Source organism: Staurois parvus, unplaced genomic scaffold (assembly GCF_062004578.1).
Source record: "Staurois parvus isolate SC_StPar_1 unplaced genomic scaffold, SC_StPar_1.0 ptg000352l, whole genome shotgun sequence".
Taxonomy (NCBI): domain Eukaryota; kingdom Metazoa; phylum Chordata; class Amphibia; order Anura; family Ranidae; genus Staurois; species Staurois parvus.
In genome coordinates this window covers 3,687,129-3,711,855 of record NW_028318148.1, presented here as the reverse complement: position 1 = coordinate 3,711,855, position 24,727 = coordinate 3,687,129, and the positions used below count along the sequence as shown (strand labels likewise).

Sequence of the window (24,727 nt, the reverse complement as noted above, 5' to 3'; positions counted from 1 at the left end):
TCAGTACTGTCATTTTGTCTCATTTATTTTAGTCATATAGGGGGTTATTTACTAAAACCAGAGAGTGCAAAATCTGGTGCAGCTCTGCATAGAAATCAATCAGCTTCCGGGTTTTATTGCCAAAGCTATATTAAATAAGTTCACCTTTCCGCAAAAAATAATAAATGCACATTTTTTTGCAGATCACTGATGCCATGCAGGTCTCCTGCACACTGTCAGTGTATCTGCTTTCTTGTACATCCCATACAGGCAAGCCGATACTTGCTGACAGGAAGACTCAATGAACTACCACAGCGCTTACAGTTTTTGAAAACTGACCGCTAGTATGGGGAACTTCTCCCTGTACTCCTGTCATTGGGGCAGTGGGTGCCGACTTCAGGATTGGGAACATGTTACGTGATCCACCCAAAGGTGAACTTAATCTTTAAACAAGCTGAAGTTAGAAGATGATTGGCTAGCATGCACTGCTGCACCAGATTCTGAGTGCACCTGTTTTAGTAAATCTCTCCCATATTGTCTTATCTTATTTCTCTGTATAGTGCCAGCATAGGCTGAAGTGTTTTCAGTTGTAACAAAGTGTATTATAACTTGGTTGTTGAATTTTCCTCTTTTGGTCTCTCAGTCTTGGTTCACACGTTTCAAGAAGTGCTTCAATGCTCAACATGTGGATTCCTATTGTCTGTAGCCATGTCACTCTAAGTTCAAAAAAGGACATGAGCTTCTATTGGACGGGGTCGCGCCATGATTGAGCACTTTAGACTTACAGTGTATATGGGAGTTCCTGAAAAATGCACCTAATTTCTTGCCTCTAGTAATTTGCTTTCCATTGGCCAAAACAGAAACACTCAAACCTGAAAAACACTTATACAATGTGTGTACAAATTCCCATCATTGGCATTAGTGGGAGGAACAGTTCCCCATTGTTGGTGTCAAGGGAAGGAATATTGCTCCACTGTTGATGTCAGTGGCAGGAATTATGCCACACAATTAGTGTCGGTCAGAGGAAGAGTGCCTCAAGGGCCAGATAAAGGCAAGCAAAGAGCTGCAGTTTAGAGGTCACTTGTTTAGAAGAACAGGTGACCTGTTGGTTTTAGGGTTTTCTACAGTGACAGATCCCACAAAATTATTATTGATTTTATAGTTAGTATCTGCTGTAATAAGTGTATGGCTGGCCATACGCTGTTAGCGTTTCATTCAGCCAAAAACCAATTTGATTGCACACAAACAAGGTGGATGGAGGAATCCCACTCTGCCAAGACATTATATTCTGACAGCGGGACCCACTGATTGACAAATGTTTTCCAGCATGTTCCTTTGACAAAGATCACTTAAATGATCGACTTCTGTTTAGCAGGTACAGCTACACACAAATGGAGATTTGTCCGGTCCCTGCTGAACCAGCTGAATTTCGAAAAGTTTATGGCTAGCCTGAATCAATCTGCTGGGCTTTTTATAGACCTGCCTATATCAGAGGAACAATCTCTCACAGTGGCTGCAGTCTTGTAACAAGGAAGAATTGATTGTTCTACAGATGCACTTTATATGTCATATGAGCCGCCACCTCATTTTCACCATCAGTGCTGTTTTTTGTATTTTTAACTAATCCAATATCCAGAGCAGTACAGTTACCTGAAGTATTGTGTAAATTGGAGTAATTCTAATCCTATGAATGTGGCTGTGCCTTGGCCATACAAGTGCTTTGTGTTCACTACAGTCAGGGAAGGGTGGAGTCACATGTCTACATACTGAACATTTTGGCATGTTTAGACCTGAGACTGTGGTATTATTTCCAAGCGATAGGTGAAGGATTTTCCATTTTGAAAAAGAAGTGTGATTAAATATGTGCCCCAAGGGGCTCTGCAAATGTCACAAGAGCAGTCATGCATAGGTGCTACTTCTCTAGCCTTACAAGAAAATTCTTGCTAGGTATGGCTCATTCAAATGCTGTCTTTTGTTCTGTAACAGCATCTCTGCTGGTGGTTCATTGTTACCATTTCATTGTGTTGTTAAAGCACCCTGTGAACTTGTACCCATCAGTATACCTTGTGTGTATCTACCAAATTTGCATGCAACATTTTTCTGCCACTCTATTACAGAATTTCCCAGGTAAACTTTTTTAATGGGAGACTCCATTTTTCTGCAGTGTGTGCATCTCAGCAGGTGTCCTCATGGCTGTATTATACTCTATCATCTCCTTGTCTACAATTCTCTGAGATTAAAGCTGGCAATACATTAGTAGATTTTCTAAAGATCATTCGTACGAACATTCTTACAAAAATTCTCATTATGTTTATTGACTTTACAGATGTTCAATAGTACTTCAAAATTTCATTTGTTTTAAATATTAGATTTTTGATTGAATGGACTTTCCCAAATGAAAACCACATTCATTGTTAGAAATTTGTTTATACAAGAAACATTTTCTGTCCTGTTCCTTTGAATTTTTTCATCACTGCGTTTGAAAACAAACATTGATTTGAACCCCACTAAAGCTTAGAAAATTGAATGAATTGTTCCTAAAATGAAAAATGTTAAATGAAATTCTACTAGTACCTGGCTATCTTAACCTATATACTGTCAAACCTCAACCAACCACGCATGCCCAGTTTGGCCACCAGTAACAAAATCCAACCTGGCAGTTTGATTCCATTTACCTACCAACAAGGCTCAGCCAGGTAAGGCTACCCAGGAATGGGGGTGGCAGTCTCTTATTCTAAGATATACTGATTTTGTTTTCTTATTCTGTACTGGTAACAAATGAAAGTGTGATTTGTATATTTCTTTCAAATCTTGGCAGTAATCCAGCATGAAAATGTTCCTTTGTACAGGAGTTTCCTGTAAAAAAGATCAATAAGTGCTGTTTAGTTTCTTGTGTAATGTAACTGGTCTTGTATCTGCCTCCTCCTGTAGTTCTCTGCAAGCAGCATAGAGTTGATGGGGCTGCTGGATTCCTCTCCCAGCTCTGCTCTCTGTGTAGGCTATGTACAGCATAATGATGATATCAATACTATTTTTAAAAGGTAATACCTAGGTTTGCAAAGTCATTTTGCTGCACACAAAATGTTTTTTGTGCTTTGTCTCTTTTAACGATATATTTAAATCGGCTTCAGTTTGATCATATTCATTGTTTTTAGCAGTACAGATCTAGATCTGTTTTTTTGCTACACTACTTAGTGAGCCCTGACCCATAGCAAGCTTTCAGCCAGAGAAGTGATGAATGTCTGAGCTGCAGGTTAGCAGCCTGCTTAGGAACAAAACAAATACCAGGATGACAGCCTTGGAAGCAAAATCTTTAAAAATGTTAGCAGTGACAGCTCCCATATTCCAGTAAAGACATGTTTAATTTAAAACCAGTGCTCTATCTGAGGCCACCTAACGGTGCTCTTCCAGCTCCCTTTCAGTCACAAAGCTCTCTTCATTAGCTGTGGAAAATAATAGGCAGACAAAACAATACTTGGAATATTGTAATAATGCTCATGCCTCCTCCTCTGTTCTCACCCTTCGAGCTGTGATTGGGGCTTCTCTGGCCCCTCTAGAGAATTCTCATCCTGTGGGTTTAATAGAATGCATTCTTTTGTTTGTGATGGGAATATTGCTTTTTGTGATCCCTGGTGGAATGAAGTGATTCATTACTAAAATATCTTAATATGGACTTTTAGGACTTTTTCTTGGCTCTCAGGAAGAACTGGTGTGCGTGGAGGCAATAAAGGATTTCAGAAACATCAACCTTCATCATCCTGTGTGATCAGAGCACGGCAGAACTACATGTCCTGCCAATTTTTTTTTCGTTTTAAGGCAGATAAGCAATGTCTAGGGTTAAATAAAATGTATGGATTTTTTTTCAAACAAACGTTACCAGATTTGGTCGACCGTTATGGCTCTTGCACATAGATGGCAAAAATGCCACATTTTTAATCATTTGGGCATTTTTCTTACTGATCTGAATACAGCTTCTTGCTTTCAATGGGCCTATACTCACAGGCACATAAATATCAGTAAACTAGCACTACAGTAAGATCAGTAAAAAGTACATACAGTATAGATGTATAGACATATGAGAGAATAATTCTTCTTTACTGCATCAGTATATTGTTTATGATATTCTTTATCCATGAAGCAGATTTGAAGGCTTAATGATCCTTCCTCAAACTGATTTTCTGTGTATTAATATTAAAGCATGAATTTTGCTTCAATGACTTTGGCCAGAAATTGTTTAGCATGCTGCAATATCTCCTGTGCAGACTTTTTACAATATGTACTTGTTAGTGCTAGTGAAGGGATGGATGCTGGTCAACTGACCCCAGGAGTCCAATGTTAAGGAATGGCCTCGGCTGCTGTAATTGCCACACCCTCTGATGTGTTTCGCCCCGCCCACTGGGGCTTGGTCACAGAAGTCTTTTTAGTTATGGTTAAAAATCTCACTATCCAGTTATCACATTTACTGAATTCCTAGGGAGGATGGTATAGGCTATAGTATCTGCTACAGATGGGTTTCCACCATTTCCTGGGGACAGACTGGGCTGTATTTGGATATCATGCTACCTTAGGCACACCTTAAGTGACAATGTCCTTTTTATTAGCTCTGCCCATTGCATATTGCAATTATATTTATAAAACATAATTTCTATCCCCCCCCCCCCAACTCTTATCACTCTTTTCTCCCCTTGTCTTCTAATGTTATTCTCCTTTCTCAAAGTGTTTTTAAACCAGGACAGAACACAAAATCTAATAAAGAACAAGGGCATCAACAATTTGTGCATACTATGGGAGGTAGAAGAACATCCTGTCATCAGTAATCCTTCCAGCTCTCCTGAAAAAAAAAAAAATCCCGACACCATGAAAAAATTGTGGTGCCACGCCCATTCTCCTTTGATTGACAGCCTGTGTAATGAAACACATGCCTGAGCTTTTGTGAAAGGGGCATGTCTGCTGCTGCACTGTACCTGTACCACTGTGAGCTATGACTGAGATCGGGACCGAGTTTACAATCACTTTCCTCTCTCCTTCAGAGATTCAGGTACAAAGCTCACTGAGTCAGTGGAGCATACAAAAAGAGAGACATCAGAGAGAGGGAGAGAGACATCAGAGAGAGAGAAAGATAAAAAAAAATACAGAGAGAGAGGGACATCAGAGAATACAGACAGATACATCAGAGAGAGAGAGAAAGATAAAAAAAATACAGAGAGAGAGGGACATCAGAGAATACATCAGAGAGAGAGAGAAAGATAGAAAGAGACATCAGAGAATACAGAGAGAGGGAGACATCAGATAATAGAGAGAGAGAGAGAGAGGCATGAGAGAATACAAAAAGAGAGACACATCAGAGAATGCATAGAGAGACTGTGATTAGGTAGGAGGGAATAGTGTGATGTTATGTCTCTGTCCCCCTAAGCTTTGGTGCTATGCCACGCCCACAGATCGACAGATTTCTGAGAGCTACAACTGAATGAGGATGACTTTTTAAGAGGTACACAAAATGTGAATTAAGTTATAACAAAATTATCTACTAAACTGTGCTAAAGAATGGTGTTTTGGGGTTTTCGGTTTACAACCACTTTAATTGTATGCGCATTCCCATAGGCCCTCAATACTGAATCTAAGGTGTTCTATATATTCTTACTCTACTCTCAGTATGGTTAATTCATTTGCATTATTGTATCCTTGCTGACAATTGCTCTTAATATATTGAACATTTGTAACCTCATTAGTGTTTGTACATTATTATTCTTTTATGGTTTGTTATGAATAATCTGTATTATTTCTTTTGAGACCTATAAAAATTACTGAACAAGAAAAATTATTTTCTAGAACACACTACTGAAGGTACCATGCCACTCTGCAACTGTACAGACTACCAAGCAAGAGAAAGGAGAGATGTTATATACAACCCCAATTCCAAAAATGTTGGGACACTGTAAAATCTACATAAAAATAGAATGTAATGATTTGCAAATCTCATAAACCTTTCACCAATTGAAAATATTTGAAACATCTTGAAACAAAAAATAGGACAAAGAAGAACGAGGACTGTTGAGCAGTTAGAATCCTATATAGGGCATGAATGGGACAACATTCCTCTTCCGAAACTCTAGTAACTGGTCTCCTCAGTTCCCAGACATTTACAGTGTTGTTAAAAGAAGGATGCTACATGGTAAACATAGCCCTTTCCCAACTTTTTTCAGACGTGTTATTGCCATCAATTTTAAAATGAACTTATACAGTATTTTTATTAAAATGGTATATTTTTTCAGTTTGAACATTTTATATGTTTTCCATTTTCTATTGCAAATAAAATATGGATTTATGAGATTTGTAAAACATTGCATTCTAACTATTTTGGAATTGGGGTTGTATTTCCTGAACTTGAGATTCTTCTGACTCTTCTTCTCACCCCCTACAACCTTTCCACTACACTTCTTTTGCCACATATGTCCAGAAAAGGTTAGAAAAGAGAAACCAAATAAGTAAAAAACTATCAAAGTTTGTATTTTTGGAGGTTTGGTGGTGACCTCCCCCCTTATCCTGGGCTCTAGGCATCAGCCCACAAGTGCCTTGAGGCTAGATCACACGGACCAAATATCGTCAGGTTCAAAAGAAACGGGCCAACATTTGGTCAGTATGTACAGCAGCCTATCCAACAGAAGCTGACCTTACGTCTGGCTTCTGTCATATTGGCATGCTAAAAAACCAGCAGCTGATTAGAATCTGATCTTTGCTTACAGCCAATGGCTGTGAGCGATTACCGGTCTGTTCTGGTGTGGAGGGGACAGTCCCCCTGTCAGAACAAAATAGCTCAGCTGGGAGATTGCTGTAGTAATATTACATAGTACAGCAACATCTTCGTGACCTCTTTAGTTTTTTTTTTCCTCCAGCCCGCTTGGTTGAAAAAAACTACCTGTGTGTACAAGGATTTAGGATAAATTCAGCCCCAGCGAAAATAATGTATTGTGTTATTTGTAAGGTGTTCAAAAGCAAGCAGGTGTCCCACTGCAAGTGACAGGTTGTAAAATGCTTGCTCATCCTTGAATGACCCATTTGAATAGACGATGTTGCTCATACACAGTACAATCTTTTTTTCCGTTTAGAAAGGAAAAATATCAGCTAGCAGTCACAAAGATATTTCCCAAGCGATATTGATCATTTCCTCCAATTAGGCATACTTGTTAATGTACCTTTACTGCATGTTTAGTTCAGATCTGGTAACTGCTTGCTTTTATCAGATCATGTATGTCCAGCCTCCATGTTCTAAGAACACAAACAAAGCGAATAGATATAAAGCTCCTCCATATAGGAAGACACAATGACCTAAACTTGTTCATCATTTTCTAGTATGTGCACATCTTCTTGAGTGCTCAGTGGAGGGTCAGACTATTTGACATGGAATGGCACTGATTATACATGTGGACAAAGTCCCATAGAGCCACTGCTATAAATGTCCCTTAGGGACAATTAGGAGGGACAATTGAAACTAATTAACAATACAAACCAGGCATAGGCATTGTAGAGACAGCTGTGCAATCAGTAGCCATTCACCATCACATTTGCCCTCTGTGTTTTGCTGCCCTCTCTAGCCAAATACTTCCCACAAAGGATGGAGCACTGATATTTCTGCAATTTCACCGAAGCTAATATTGACACTTTTGTAACTAGCTCTGCATTGCTTTAATTTTACTTCTCACACTTAATTCTGACTTTGTTACAACACGGGTATTGCATGGGTCACACAGTTCTAATTTACATGAAATGCCAGAAATGTACAAACTTGTGATTGCTCTTTGATAGACTAAGTAAAATTGCAGTATATGTGACTTCCCTTACCTCTCCACATCATCTTGTATCATATTTTTATATAACAATCATATTCCTAAACACTTAAAGTTCACATTTGGGAACATGTTCCTCCCCCTGGTTTTAGTAACATATTTCCAGCGCTGGCAGCTCTCCCCCTGATCTTCCACCTCCTTGTGACAGCAGGCCGGGGATCCTCTCCCTGCAAGCGCAGCCATGCGGGGCTCTGCCCACATGGCTACATCATTCATTCACAGTTTTCTGTGAATGAATGGCTACAAGTACTGTCAGCCGCTGCAGCTGATGAATTGTAGTTCTCAATGAACTGCAAGGGTGCTGGTAAGCACTCTCGCAGTCCATTGAGTCTTCCTGTTCTCAGGTAACTAGCTGAGAGTCAGCAGGAGCTTGAGATTGCACCCGTGGTCTGCTGATCGCCAGTGCAATGTTCTGAAGGCTCCTTGGAAAAAAATAATAAATGCCCTTTTTTTTACCAGCAAAAAAATGTACATGTAATTCTTTGTTTAAAAAGTGAGCTTATCCTTTAAAGCCCAACTGCAGTCAAAATAAAAAAACACAGAAAATAACACAAGGGACATAACTTACAGTCAGTAAGATATATCCCTTGTGCTAATGCCTCTTCTGTTAGGTGAAATCCTCCTCCATCCAAAACCCCCCACCCCTTCCATTGTAATCTTCCAGTGCATCATCGGTTAATAGAACTGTGGGAGCTGTCACAGGCCTGACTGTACCTGCCTTTTCCACCCAGATCATCCATTCGTAGAAGCCATACTACAGCATCTATGAATAAAATGTGATCTATGAATGGAGGTGGTGGACCTATCAATAATCCACCCGTTCTTCATTCATAGATCATGTTTCGTCCACAGAAGCTGTAGTACAGCTTCTATGAATGCAGTAGCTGGGTAATAGTGTGGGCATAGTCATGCACTCTTGATGAGAGCCTGTGACAGCTCCCACAGTTCTATTAACCCCTGCTGCAGCGGAAGATTACGGTGGAGGGGGTGGGGATGGAGAAGTTATTGATGAGGAAGGATTTCCCCTAACAGAAGAGTCATCAGCACAAGGTACACATCCTACTGACTGTAAAGCTGGCCATAGAAAGATTGAAATTTAGCCAGTCTAGCAGGAACCAGGTGTGGCCACCCCTGTTTGACATAAGTCAATTGTTAGATCGATTTCTGTGGAACAGACATGTTGGAAAACTTTTGCTGATCAGTAGCTGCATCAGCTGAACAGTGTATTTTAACAGCTTCAGGTTCCACTATCAGAATACAATTCCTGACGGGGGATTGGGAGATTCCTCCATCCACTTCACTTGTGTGAATGCAGGAATCTGTTCTGTTTTTTTTTTCTACTTCCAGCTCCCTGGCTTAAATCAAAAGGAAACAAACTGTCTATGGCCAGCTGAAGTAATGTCCCTTGTGCTGAGTCTTGTGCTTTTTGGCTTTAACAGTATTACTGTACAAATACAATATGGAACATAACAGATGCAAAATGTAGGAGTGATCTGCTCATAACGATTTACGCCCAACAGGAAGGGAACAGGATATATAGGTGTCTACTTATTACAGCTTACAATTATTAGGGAGCAGGAGGTATGAGAGTCCTGATCATTACCATTTACAGTCTTATAGGAAACATGCATGTGCGCACTTCTCTTTATAGTTTACCGACAAATAAGGAATAGGAGGTATGAGGTCCTCATTGCTGCTTACAACTATAAGAGGACAGAAGGTTTGAGAGTCCATCTCAGTACAGCTTACATCTAAGTGGCAAAAAAGATTCATGAGTGTCCTGCTCATTGCACCCTACAATCTAATAAGGAACATGTCTTACAGTCTATCAGGGAATAGGATGTATGAGGGTCCTACTCATTGCACCTTACAGTCTATCAGGGAATAGGATGTATGAGGGTGCTACTCATTGCACCTTACAGTCTATCAGGGAATAGGATGTATGAGCACCCTGCTCATTGTACCTTACAGTCTTTTAGGGAATAGGATGTATGAGCACCCTGCTCATTGTACCTTACAGTCTGTCAGGGAATAGGATGTATGAGCACCCTGCTCATTGTACCTTACAGTCTTTTAGGGAATAGGATGTATGAGCACCCTGCTCATTGTACCTTACAGTCTATCAGGGAATAGGATGTAGGAGGGTCCTACTCATTGCACCTTACAGTCTATCAGGGAATAGGATGTATGAGGGTCCTACTCATTGCACCTTACAGTCTATCAGGGAATAGGATGTAGGAGGGTCCTACTCATTGCACCCTACAGTCTATCAGGGAATAGGATGTATGAGCACCCTGCTCATTGCACCTTACAGTCTATCAGGGAATAGGATGTATGAGGGTCCTACTCATTGCACCTTACAGTCTATCAGGGAATATAATGTATGAGCACCCTACTCATTGCACCTTACAGTCTTAATAGGGAACAGTAGGTATGAGTGTCCTGATTATTACACCTTACAGTCTATTTGAGAAGTATAGGTTTCTCATTAAAGTGTACAGTCTTACAGGGAACAGAAGGTATGAGGCTTGTATTGCCTATACACAGTCTGACAGAGATAGAAAATCTTGAGAAAGAAGTAGTGGCCATATACAGTAATGAACAAAGATTGTCAAATACATATCTGGTTATGTACAGAAAGTAGCAGATTTCAATAAAGGGTCATGCATAAAAAGTAAAAATGGAGCTATGGGAGTATTTAACAGGCGGTGGCAATTGTTATAACGTTGTAAGTGTAGTGGATGAAATGGATCAAATAATGAAAATATGTTTTGACTGTATAGTTTACTACTATACAGTCTACAGACTACTTAAATATGTTGATAACCCTTTTCTTGTCCTTTCCCAATCTCTTTTTTACCTTGACATCTGATGGATAGTAGGGCATGTTGAGGCTTGTAGTTCCTTGACCTTACATGAAATAAATAACAGTTAAAACTTGCACCAAAAAAAAAAAAAGCAGCAGATGGCAGAAGCGGTAGCAGGACTACAGGTCTATGGAATGCTGTGTACACTGCTGATTTAGTGACTGTCAGTCCTTGCATTCAGTGATTACCAAGGAACTGGCTGTGCTGAGTCCTGCTTCCAGGGTGCCCTTGATGTGTCAGGTCTGATGTTGTATATAGCAAATAAGTGGAAATTGTCTCACTTTAAAAATTATATATATATAAAAAAAGATTCATAGTGGAATTACAGAAAAATGAGACGGCAGGTAATCTGATAAACCTCCTAGGGCTGCTGGAGATGCTCCAGGTTCTGTTTCTGAAGAAAGGAAAGGGAGGAGTGATGTTACAGAGATCTATGATCTGACAGAGAAGAGGTTCATATTGGCTTTTGTCTTTGGATTGAATTCATCTTCTGGTTGGGGAGGCCCCAGATGTCTCCCACAGGCTGCGATTTGGCTTTGTGCCCCATCCGCTGGATGCTTCATTAACAAAACAGTAACAAGGGGGGAGACCAAGAACTTCTGTTACCAGAGAAGATCTCTTTTCCAGATGTGACTCGGGGGTCCTGTGTCACACATCAATGACTCCCCCACATCCCAGTATCCTTGCTAAATATTTTAGGTTTAAAAATGTTAGTCTATTTTTTTTAGACTTTTAGTATAGAATTTGAGGATTATGCAAACATACTGATGTTTACTTTGGAAAGTTTAAAAGTTCAGAGAGGCGATTATCCAAAAATACCGGATAAAGTTTAGTGAATAGAATACGGTGAAGATTTTGGTTAATTGGACCCTAGATGAGTAGCCTGTCAGTTACTGGAATGCCAGAGGGGGATAGGTCAAATCTGCTGCCAGCTCCAAGAGCTGGATGGATAGTTTTTATCTGAAAGGGTTTTTTCATAACATTTATGGGTGAATATGTAAAGGAAGTTGTCAGAACTGAAGCATTTAATAAAGGTCATGGGGAACTTGTAGCACACAACTGACTTCTTGTCATTCCATGGAAGTTTAGATGAAATTTTCACTTGTGAGCATTCTTGAGGCTAAAATATTGAATTGGATAAACAACAGTCTTTACACTTTATTTACGTAACTGTGTTCTATTTTGTGATATAACTCAATTTTTTATGGCGTATGGAATGGTGAAAACCACTGTCAGTTTTTCTCTTCCATCTGTGTCCTATGGACAGAACAGAAAGGGAAAGAAATTCTCTCCAAGGTGGAGGGAATATGTTGTCAGCGGAACAAGTGTCCCCATTGAAAGGTTTTTCCTCTCTTCCTGTTCTGGTGACACCTTAAAAAGTGGGGTTCTTTTTCACTTTCATTCTCTGTGACAATGATTGCCGGGACCAATCATGAAACCATTTACTACTGTATTCAAAACTAAAAGAAACATTTTGGCTTTAAAGTGATTCTAAAGCTAGTTATATAGTTCCAGCTTGTAGTGCATACTATACCTGGGCAATGCCCATTGAAGCTGGAAATCACCGTTACTCCAGTAATCTCTACTTGCTTCCAGATTTCGTGCCAAGCAGCTGGCTGCTGCATTCTGAACACAGGATGTTGGCAACTTTTCACGGGTGCCATTTAGAAAAGGCTTTGTATTTCCTGAATGAATGCAAAGCATTCCCTGTTTGGATGAGGTAAAGCATTCTCTAAGTGGTGACCTATGTTCAGAGCGCAGCAAGCCAGCCACTTGACACAGGACCTGGAAGCAAGTGAAGATCACTTGAGTAGCAGTACCTACTTCAGTAATTTCCAGCTTCCTGGGGCATTGGCCAAGTATAGTATATAAATAGTTGCATTGGTCCAAGCTGGATCAATGTAACTATGTATAAAATATCCATACCTGGTGTTCATCTTTAAATACACTTTATTTTCAATATTTCTTTATTGAATTTTTCTTTAAGGGAACAACAGTGTATAGGTAGTAGGTTCATAGTTACGCATGTCAATACATTATGATACAAAACAGTTACCCACCATTTGGCTGGAGTCAAGTATGGTTTATAAAGCATCATTTAAATACACTTTAAAGCTCTGGCCAAAAACAATTTTTGGCCATTTGCTCTGCAAAATGCATGAACACCAATGCTGCTGCATTATGTGATACTCATAATTGTATTCTCCCTGTACAGTTTTAAGTGAAAACATCTTCCATTTGTTGCAGGGAATGCAAGGCTTATAACAATAGGGTTAAAAGCTGACTTGTACTTTAATAATTCTTTAGGTTGTTTAGATTCATATTGTGTAAGGTGAGCGCTGAATCATTTGTATATGACACAGCTGCCCTTCTCACAGTAGACTCCTAATTAGAAGATATCTGCCAGCATGCTGAAAAAAGATGTTCTTCTTTCTAGAAGAATGCCCCTAGAGAAATGTTCAAATGTAATTTTTTACTACACATACAAGAAAATGTAATCCTTGGAAACATAACAATTTTTACTGTATCTGTATGAAATACATAGATGTTTCTGCACATGATAGTCTCACTGTTTTATTGTTAGCGGTGGGTCACATAAGGATAAAATTCACTTTATTGCTTGGCGCTCTTCTAGGAATTTTATCAGAGCCAAACAAACTTATATATTACATGTGTTATATATGATTTATGTCTGTTATCCCCAAGTGACACAGTGATATCATCCGGGGAGATGCAATATAAGTCATGAACACACAGTTGCACTGGTACACAAGGACCCCATGGTGAGCAGGGTGAATGCAAACTTTCCCATTACTTTCAGTGAGAATGTAGCCTATTCATTCTCTAGAGACCAGAGGTATGGCCAAAAATGCAGTCTTTTCGTTTACTTGGGAGTGGTGATATCACCGAGAATGCAGCCTATCCAATTACGAAGGATTGCCAACATTACTTAAAATCACTAAGGGCTGGTGACAGCACTGAAAATTTAGCCTATCCAATCAATAGAGACTGATGACATCACTATGAATGTAACCTATCCAATCACTAAGAACCTCTGACATCACTGGGAATGTAGCTTTTCCAATCAGTAGATACTGGTGACATAACTAAGAATGTAGCCTATCCAATCACTAAGAATTGGTGACATCAGTAAGAATGTAGCCAATCCAGTCACTAAGGACTAATGACATCACTGAGAGTGTAGCCTATCCAGTCACTAAAAATTGGTGACATCAGTAAGAATGTAGCCAATCCAGTCACTAAGGACTAATGACATCACTGAGAGTGTAGCCTATCCAATCACTAAAAATTGGTGACATCAGTAAGAATGTAGCCAATCCAGTCACTAAGGACTGCTGACATCATTGAGAGTGTAGCCTATCCAATCACTAAGAATTGGTGACATCAGTAAGAATGTAGCCTATGCAATTACTAAGAACTGGTGACATCAGTAAGAATGTAGCCAATCCAGTCACTAAGGACTAATGACATCACTGAGAGTGTAGCCTATCCAATCACTAAAAATTGGTGACATCAGTAAGAATGTAGCCAATCCAGTCACTAAGGACTGCTGACATCATTGAGAGTGTAGCCTATCCAATCACTAAGAATTGGTGACATCAGTAAGAATGTAGCCTATGCAATTACTAAGAACTGGTGACATCAGTGAGAATGTAGCCAGCCCAATCACTAAGGGCCACTGACATCACTGAGAGTGTAGCCTATCCAAGCACTAGAAACTAGTGGCATTGCAAATACAGGCTCTCCATTCACTAAAGAATGGTGTTATCACTTAGAATGTAGCCTATCCATTTATTAAACACTGATCACAGCACTGAGCATGTACAGGGGTTGGATAGAAATATGGAAACACTACATGATTTGCAGGTGTGAACGTGACGACATGCTTCATGTTGAAAGCAGAAGTGATGTAACTTTCTTTTGCTTCCGCTGTGTGATGAGACACCTAGCTGACAGGCGGGAAGCCTCACTCTCATCATTCACTAAATGCACTGCTAATAATACAGAGTTTCAATAAGGGGAAATTGTTGGTGCCCGCTTAGCTGGTGCCTCTGTGACTGAAGCTGCCAATGTATTTGCCGTGTCGTGAGGTACAGTATCAAAGGCTATGACAGCATTTACAGTTTCTGGGAAAACGTCATCTGATAATCATAGGCGTGGCCGATATTGGCGAGTACTTGACTGAAAGTATCAGTACTTGTACTCGACAATCAAAAAATGGTATTGGTGCATCCCTATATATAAATTATTAGGGTTGTGCCACAACAGATGCAGCATTGTTTTGTGGACTTTTAGGAGCCAAAACTGCTGGCAAGAAGGTGATATAATTCCTTCTCATTGGTTGTTAAATGCCCTCTGAAAAGTGATCCACCACATATTGCTTTTTAGAGGGCTAACACTAGTGTAAACTAGTCCTAAGTGTAACATGCACACAGCTGCAAGAGGGCCATACAACATACATTTGGCTGTAATTCTCTGATTCAGAGTCACACGTGAAGCATACAGCCGATATATGCACATTTGAGCAATACTTGCGTACAGGGATGTATGCAGTGCCCTGACTACAGACAGTACCTGCAGACAGGCCCTCTCGAGCCATGTGCATGTACCCTAAGGGAGAGTTTCTGCTTTTGTAGCCACAACAGTTGGCTGAAGTTGGGAACCCAATTGCAAGAATTCCCCTGACAGAATCCTTGTTATAAATACACTGTTAGTGGGTAAATCAGCCTACCGCCATTCACTACAATCTAACATTTGAGTTGTAAGTAGACATGTCCTTTAAGTCACAGATAAGCAGCTTATCCATTCACTCGGTATTGTGTGGACTATACCTCCAAAGTGGTGTGAAGTGCTTGGGAGTGGGCGAGCTGCAGTCTCATGAGTATACTTCTTGATCTTGTTCGCTGCCCCCAGATGCTCTATTTCTGTCCCTCTGCTCCCAGGGAAGGAGATCAAAGTTGTATTTTTAGGGTGTAACTTGTACAAGGCACAGCTGTTCAGGCAGTGAATGTGTGACACATTTATCAGCTTGTAAAGTGACTTCTGTTTGGGAAGTTTGATCTGCTTTCAATGCCAGAGGGTCAGGATGTGACATGGCAAAGTGATTTGTTTTATTAATAAAGAGAATATTATTATCCTACCTTGTATCAGGTGTGCCTTGTGATGTTCCTGGTGACATCTGGCTCTGCATCATTGAATATTATTCTCAGGCTTTTTATGATGTCTGTTTTGCAATCACTAATTGACTGACAGGTCTGCTCCTCAAGATCTTCTGCAACATCTGTCATCTTTTTATGTGTTTTCTGGAATTGTCTGAGGTATACGCAAGGCAGTCAAAATTTACTTTGTTTCCTTCCAATTGGTATGTAGTTTATATGTAAACCTGTTTCCTGATATCCTCACGGATGATGTGTCTGCAGTCTGTAAACTGAATTATGCCGACAAACTGCCAGCTCAACTCATGCAGGTGCAGGGCATGGAGATTCCTATTGCATCATGGGAGATAGTTTTTTTCCTGGTTCAGCTTGCGGTGTGCTATGGAGGTTTGGCCACAAAATATACCTAAAATTCACATTTTTGCACTTAATCCTGGCAGTAAGGGACATGAGGGTACAACATAAATATGTTTCTTTGGGGAAGATTTACTAAAACTGAAGAGTGTACAATCTGGTGCAGCTATGCATAGAAACCAATCAGCTTCCAGGTGTTATTGTCAAAGCTTAATTGAACAAGCTGAAGTTAGAAGCTGATTGGCTCTCATGCACAGCTGCACCAGATTCTGAGTGCTCCAGTTTTAGTAAATCTCCCCCTTTGTGTTTTATTTTGGTAAAGGAGTTATGTTATGTGTTTCATTTACATAGAGTACTTAGCAGGGTTTTTAGGGGGTTTGTTTGAATATTTTATTACATTGCTGTCTTGTTTTTCTCTGCTGTGCACTGTAGTACCATATTCACGATAAGTGATACCCCAGCATTGTCCATCATTTATCACTGTCTCAGTGTGGCTATTCTTGTCTGTGTTTACAGTCCGAGTCACTTTTTTATTCTGCTTATAATGTCCCTCATTGCATTCTTGTCAAACCCCAGGACAGCTGATGCGGTGACAGCATTCTGAATGTTTTCTAACACCAAGATACAACTGGCGGTGGGGATCCTGGCAGCCAGCCATTGGGACATCCTATTGCATTGTAGATGCCTCATGCAGTGCTGGCTAGAGACCTCCCAAATCCCATGACAGACTGGATATCCCCTTCCAATCTGCTCTAAACAGAAAGCAGAACACTTCCAAGGATGTCAATATAGTTTATCCCCATGACACCATGATGGTAGATGAACTGATTTAAGAAGGACCTATCTAGGATCAGTTTGATGCATATTATGCCACTGACAAAAAAAAAACTCTTTTCAAAGTCACTTCTTTGGTGGGAAAAGTTGGTTTAAATTTCAGCTCAGCCCATGATGAGACATTGTTCTACATGGCCTTTCTTCTTCCTCCAATCATTGCAGTCACTAAAGTGGTGTGAGTCCAGGGAGGGGTAGAATAATGTGTTTAAAAGGGTCTCTAATTTCCATCCATAGGAAAACCGTTACATTTGCCACTCCCCCATACCACCACCATTACTGATTTTAAGGTGTGTCTGGCTAAGAGACCCCTTTAATTAGCTGTTTGATGTGAGTGTAGAACAGACGTATTTAGATGGGATGGCCTAGAAGAGAGACTGTAAGCCTGAGAGTCTGCATCAGAAGAAGCAGCTTTAAAAGGCATCATGGGTTACATCAAACTAATTGAATTAACTACTTTAAAGTTTATACATATGTAGGCCGGTGCTTTCTGCTTTCTCCACTGTGGGTGGCGCTTGACTAAAGCGATGCAACAGCTGGAGAGGAAGTCAGGACAAACCTGGTTTCTCTATGGTTTCCTAGTCCCCAGAGGCAGTGTTCCAGTTGGCTACACTGCATTCAGGTGACCCTGGTGGCCAGCTTGGGTCATCGGAGCCATTTTAAGTGCATGTCCCCAGGTTTTGGGATGCTTTTGGTGAAGTGGGTAGTGAAGGGAAAGAGTACCCATCTGTTAGGGAAAGTGATTAGTGGCAGGAAGAGGTGCCAGATGAGTAGGGACAGGCTGGGGCCAGCCTGCATTGGGATTTCCCCTCCCCCTTTGGGACCGGACCGGCCAAGGCACATTTTGCCCTCACGGAACTGTAAGTTTTACCCAGCATAGCGCTCTCCTGTTGGGTTCTCTGCATAATTGAGCCTTTCCTTTAATACAAGTTTTGTTAATTGCAACCTGACCGGTATTCACTGCTGCTACACCACACTGCAGCCACCCATATGTATATAGCCTCATACAAATATGACATTTGCATTTTACGAAAAAAAAAACCCTTTTCTAGATATAGCGCCTCTAATATACAAAAATATGTGCATAAATATAAGATTTTACACCCACACTTGTCTTCTCCTGGTTTCGTCACAGAATAAACTTGGTGAAAATGTTGAGTTTCTTTAGTACAAGCGGAGCCTCCCTGCTCTGTTTCTGCACAATATAGAGCAATAGGATGTGAATAAACACAGTTTTAGAAAGTGTTTTGTACTTTACTTGAAATATATCAGTCTTCATTACTGCTTATTGCACACTATCGCTGTGCTAAACCGAATAAGCCATTTGTCTTTCCTATGTTCATAAGCTGGCCAGAGAGGAACTGCGCTTCAGGTAATGAGGGTTAGGAAGAGAAAACCGAACCGCCACAAAAAAAAGAAAACAAAGCGCTGTAATATTGGGGGTGACATGTAGTTATTCTAGAGATAATTAAGAGATATGCTGCTTGCTCTAATCTGTTTTTATTCTTGATGGATGTGCTAATCTGTTCCATTGTTCCGCATCAAGGATTGTAACAAATTGCGGTTGTCACGGCAAGCTTTTTAGTGCCAGAGATGTATTAATTCTCTGTTCCTGGGTTGACATTTCCCCCGTGTTATGTATGTCTGCATTACACTCTGTCTGACTGTCAAGCTTCTTTACCACGGTCACTGGGGTGAGAGAATCAATCAGTTCTTCTTACCCAAACATGGTGATAGGTTTTCCTTTCTGCATAAAGTCTGCAGGGGAAAGCCAGGATAAAAAAATTTAAAATAAAAGGCAGATCCACCTAAAACTGACATTTCAGAGTGATGCTGAACCCTATGTTTGCCAAGGGAAAACTTATTACTGTTGGTGGGGGGAGAAAAGAAACTGACCTACAATACAGACCAGGGGACCATCATCCTTGTCCTTCATTCATTACTTAGTGGGCTGCTATCCTGGAGAAACCATGCTTGGCTATGAATAAGGTTGACAGCTCTGAGTCTTGTCTGAAAGGCAAAGTAGTAATGGCAACAGCCATGGAGTTCTCCAGGTTTAACTGATTTACTTCAGGAAGAAAAGGTTGTACAGGGGGAGCTGGGAAGTTATTTTACCAAAATACTCCCAGCTCCTGTTCTAACAATTGTTTAGCTTTACACCTATTTGTATATTCCGGTATTTACAAGGTGTTGGCATGTTACTATGAATTAACGACTTTTCAAAATGATATTCTAAAGCCCCCATACACAATATATGACCTCTTAAAGATAGCACAGGGCCAATTCATTCAGCACGGCATATCTAGATGGTGGGAGAAGAATGGAGCCCTTAATAACTGAAGCCAAGATACCAGTGCTGCAAAGAAAGATTCAGAGAAGATTGATATGTGACAATCCTTTTCAAAAGCCACTAGAGCAGGAGATCTACCACATTACTGAACCTTCGCCATCGCTTCTGTGCTATTTAGAAGATAAAAACCTGAGATTAAAGGTGCCCTGTGAAAATTGTAAAGTCAGTCAGCAGGGTTAGAAATGTTCAGCTAGCCTTTGGTAAGATATTCAGAACACAGCAAGGCTGCCACGCCAGTGTCATATGGCACAATATGCTGACATTGATTGTTTTTAGTGGCACAATTTGCTGACACTGCTTCCTTATCAGAGATCTATAAATATTTTAGAGCTGTCTGTGAGTCCAGGCTCTGTTGAAGTCATACCTTTTTCAAGTCCTGAGGAAGGAGGAGGGTGCAGACCTCCAAAATGTATTGGCATTTATTGCTAATCATCCACTAAATTATCTTTCTGTTTTATCGTTTCTATTTGGATCTTCCACTAGCCCCCACCCCCTAATCGAGGGTACTCCTGTTGCTCAGTAACAGACCTACCTAGGCAATCCAACTGAATAATAGACTAGATGGTTGTTCATGACTCTAGGCATCAATGGAAAGAGATCCAATGCCTCCTAAATTTGTATTCAGTTTTCAAGTTTAAGGGTCAGTCCACACAAAACTGATCTTTCACTTATGGGTGGAGACGTGTGGGCAGAGCCATTCTTGCATACTAAGGCAAGATCTCCCTGCTGTAATTCCTAGCTTCTCCTGTAACATACTCTGTATTATAAATGTAGCCCAGTCTGCCACTCTGGCAGGAAAAGGACTGCTACACAGACGCAAATGCAGGAGAGGCTCCTATTGCAGAACATAGAGCAGCCAGTGTTACACTACCTTTCATCCAATAGGGGGTTCACTGAGAATGTGTACTGCTAGAGACTCGGAGGCACGGGTGAGTGGCGGGGCGGGGCAGAGGCTGTGGGGATGCAGTTCCCAAAGGGGCTAACTCTGCATTACACCTTAATAAAAGAGGAACAGAGTTGTCTGTGAAGGATACACAATCAGTGCCTGCACCAGTACCTAAAGGGACTATTACCATGAGCACTCCACTATCATGGTTGGGCCCCAATGGGTTGCCCAGCAGATAACATACTGGAAGCATACTACTTGCTGAATTATTATTGTGGCATATACAGTTGTGGCCAAAATTATTCAACCCCCAATGCTGTAAAGGGGTTTAGGGACTATAGTGTACATTTGGAATTGTATTCAGAATCAAATCCTACAAGGACGTTGTAACTACCCAAATGCAACTAAAATGACATCAATTGTTTATGTAATACAGTAGTAAATGGTTCTTATGTGGTTTCTTCATTGCCACAATTATTCAACCCCTTAAAGACTACCACTCTGAAGAACAGAGGTTCATACAGGTGCTTTCCATCAGGTATTGAAAACACCTGTGGATGTCACCGAGCAGCAATCAAGCATAATAAGCACCAATTAGGCAGCTTTAAAATGACTGTGATACTCAGCTCCTTCTAGACATTTACTGGTGTGGTTACAAACATGGTGAAGGCAAGAGAATGGTCCAGGAAGACAAGAGAAGAGGTGATTTCTCTTCACAGGAAGGGCAATGGCTATAAGAAGATTGCAAAGATGTTAAACATACCAAGAGACACCTTAGGAAGCATCATTCGCAAATTCAAGGCAAAGGGCACTGTTGAAACGCTACCTGGTCGTGGCAGAAAGAAGATGCTGACTTCGACTGCTGTGCGCTACCTGAAGCGTAGAGTGGAGAGAAGTCCCCGTGTGACTGCTGAGGAACTGAGAAAAGATTTGTCAGATGTGGGTACAGAAGTTTCAGCCCAGACAATAAGACGCACACTGCGTAATGAAGGCCTCCGTGCCAGAACTCCCAGGCGTACCCCCTTGCTGTCTCCAAAGAATAAGAAGAGTCGACTGCAGTATGCCAAAAGCCATGTGGACAAACCACAAAAGTTGTGGGATAGTGTTCTGTGGACTGATGAAACAAAATTAGAACTGTTTGGGCCCATGGATCAACGCTATGTTTGGAGGAGGAAGAACAAGGCCTATGATGAAAAGAACACCTTGCCTACTGTGAAGCATGGTGGAGGGTCAATCATGCTTTGGGGCTGTTTTGCTTCTGCAGGTACAGGGAAGCTTCAGCGTGTGCAAGGTACCATGAATTCTCTTCAGTACCAGGAGATATTGGATGGAAACGTGATGCAGTCCGTCACACACCTGAGGCTTGGGAGACGTTGGACCTTTCAACAGGACAATGATCCCAAGCATACCTCCAAGTCCACTAGAGCATGGTTGCAGAGGAAAGGCTGGAACATTTTGGAGTGGCCATCGCAGTCACCAGACTTAAATCCGATTGAGAACCTCTGGTGGGACTTAAAGAAAGCAGTTGCAGTGCGCAAGCCTAAGAATGTGACTGAACTGGAGGCCTTTGCCCATGAAGAATGGGCGAAGATACCCGTAGATCGCTGCAAGACACTTGTGTCAAGCTATGCTTCACGTTTAAAAGCTGTTATAACTGTAAAAGGATGCTGTACTAAGTACTAAGATTGAATGTCACTTGGGGGTTGAATAAAACTGATAATGCTGTGAGCACAGAAAAGACATTTGTGGTTATTTCATTATAACTGTTATGTTATATTTGTCTGACCTACAAGTGCCTCTTTAATGTAAATGTAAGCAAGATGACTGAATGATCAAAAGCAATGTCAAACTGGCCAAAACACTCAATTTCAGTGGGGGTTGAATAATTTTGGCCACAACTGTATATATCTACCCCCCCTCCTAGTTAGGATTGCCCCGAACAGGGTTCAGGGGGGCTTCTATTTTATACCAACTATAGGTGCTGCAGCATTGTACTCCTATTGCCTAATTATTGTTACTGCTGTATACTGCTTAACCATTGCAGTATAACAGCTTTTCTCAAACGGGGTGCCGCCTGAGGTAGAGACATCCCCAAATAGACTTACAGCTGTAAATGCAGTGAAAGGTGGTCCTACAAAGTATTGACTCAGAGGGGCTTAATACAAATGCACGCCACACTTTTCACATATTTATTTGATGTTTTCCTTCCACTTCACAATTATGTGCCACTTTGTGTTGGTCTATCACATAAAATCCCAATAAAATACATTTACATTTTTGGTTGTAACATGACAAAATGTGGAAAATTTCAAGGAGTATGAATACTTTTTCAAGGCACTCTATGTACTGTACACATACTGTATGTATGTGTATCTTTACAATCAATTCCTTGTTTACGGTTTTGCAATATACTTTTTGTTAATCAGTTGCATCAATCCTGGTGTCTATGCATCTTGAGCCATTGGTGTGCATATACAGTTTTCTGCAGTAAACATTCCCCTCTCAGCCACGTTTGTGTGTGTGTGGAGCTTTTTTCAGAGTCGTGGGCACAAGAACAGGGGACCCAACAAATTAAGCAGCTCCTTAATGGCTAGACACTACATAAAATAAACAAAAAATGCAGTAGGGATGGAGGGAACCGCTCATATTAACCACAGAAAGTGTGTTGATCTGTGAACTCAGTGCTGAGATCTCACCAAGAGAGCCCCCAAGAGATACAAGAAACTGTCAGGGGATTTAACTTTTCAGTATCCAGCCTTTCTCATCAGGTTCCGTGAGGTTGCTAGGGGTTCCTTGAGGAATTTCTGCTTCTCAGATAACTAACCACTGACACCAGTGATCTTTTTGGCTATCTATAAGCAGGGCATTTTTTCCAATGATCACAAGTATAAGGCACATTTTCCCCAGAAAGACATTCAAGGGTTCTTTCTTGTTAGGTTGAGAAAGGCTAGATTAAACATTGAGGTATTGGTTTTTGGTGGTGAAAATTACTACCTTGTATGTTTGAGTCTTGTACACAAAATAAGCTCCATCATGTGTGAGAGAAAAAAAAAATATTTTTTAAAGCTCCTAGAAGCTGTTATGAGCTTTTTTTTCTACTCCTATTCTAGCCTAGTAGCGTTTTCAAGTTTCAGCATTCATGAGCATAAAAAAATTGTTTTTGTAGAGTTTTTGGGAGCTTTTTTCTATCAGAAAAAAATCTGAACACTCCTTAACGTAACTAAAATACTCCCAATGACTTTTTTCTATTTTTTTCCCCCTACATGTACTGTAAAAACACTAATAAGCCACTGATGCTCCTAAAAGCTACTAAAACGCTACTACAAACCAGCACAAAAAAAGCTACTATCAGCGTTTTTCATCCAGCTTTTTTTTCTAATGTTTTTTGAGCTTGTAAAAAATGCTAGTGTGCATGGAGCCTAAATGTTTGGCGTGTCCTATATATGGACAGATTTGACCACAAGTTGAAAATTCGGCTACTGAGAATCTCTTATCTTCATTGCTGGAATTTTTGATGGGTAGAAGGCAATCCAGAATGGATGTTTGTTTCTTTTTTACAAAATGAAAAGTACGGTATTTGATTTATTAGACGACCAGTTTCAGCTGACGACAATAACAATTTTATGAATGCATTGTAGACAGGGTGCCTGTTTTCTGGTGGGTTTGTGGAACGGTTACTATTATAAGGTGTTATAGATGTTATAGATAGACTGAGCTAGCAAAAGGACACTTGAATAGGTGCTCATTACTACTCATGTCTCAGCTTTCATCTCTGAGGTTGCCATCAGGTCTGCAGACACCAGTGATATACAGTAACTTGGTCATAACTTCTGAGAAATGTAGAGAATCCTCTAGTCTACTGGCTTCATCAGTGGGGACATGACGCCAATAATTAGCTCAGTATAAACACAATGCACTCCACACACATTGTCACTGATTATAAGTAACACTTGAAATTGAAAAAAAGCAGTCTTCCGGTATTTGTCTAACAAGGCTATTAACTATCCTTCTTTTTCATATTAAGTTCCAACTGTAAAGATTTTTTTGTTATATCTTGAAAACACAAAAATTAACAGTTTTCTTGTCTTTCCTCTGCTCACAGGTGAACCAGCAGATGTTTTGAAGGTTTTAGATTTTCCTAATTTACCTGATGGAGTCCAAAAATCAACAGGATTCTGCGCATTCAGAAAATCAACAAAGGGACCAGATGTGGCGTATAGAGTGTCGAAGAGTGCGCAGCTTAGTGCCCCCACCAAGCAGCTCTTCCCAGGTAAGAGTATAAAAACTATATTTTGAGAGTGGTAATGTCACTCCTGTAACATATAACATATCTTGAGAGTGATTATATCACTCCTGTAAAATATAACCTATATTTGGAGAACAATGATTTCAAACTGTTAAAATATAACTTATATCTGGAAAGTGGTGATGTCAACCGT

General features: G+C 40.5%; 1 protein-coding gene across 2 annotated transcripts in view; it reads left to right on the top strand.

Annotated features, from left to right (window-relative positions):
- The window catches only part of COL5A1 (collagen type V alpha 1 chain), a 298,677-nt gene that overhangs the window by 37,090 nt on the left and 236,860 nt on the right, over positions 1-24,727 (top strand). For both annotated transcript variants that reach the window (XM_089684686.1, XM_089684685.1), the window contains exon 2: positions 24,391-24,558. In XM_089684686.1, coding sequence (XP_089540812.1) covers positions 24,391-24,558 — 168 coding nt within the window. The remainder of the gene's footprint in view (positions 1-24,390; positions 24,559-24,727) is intronic.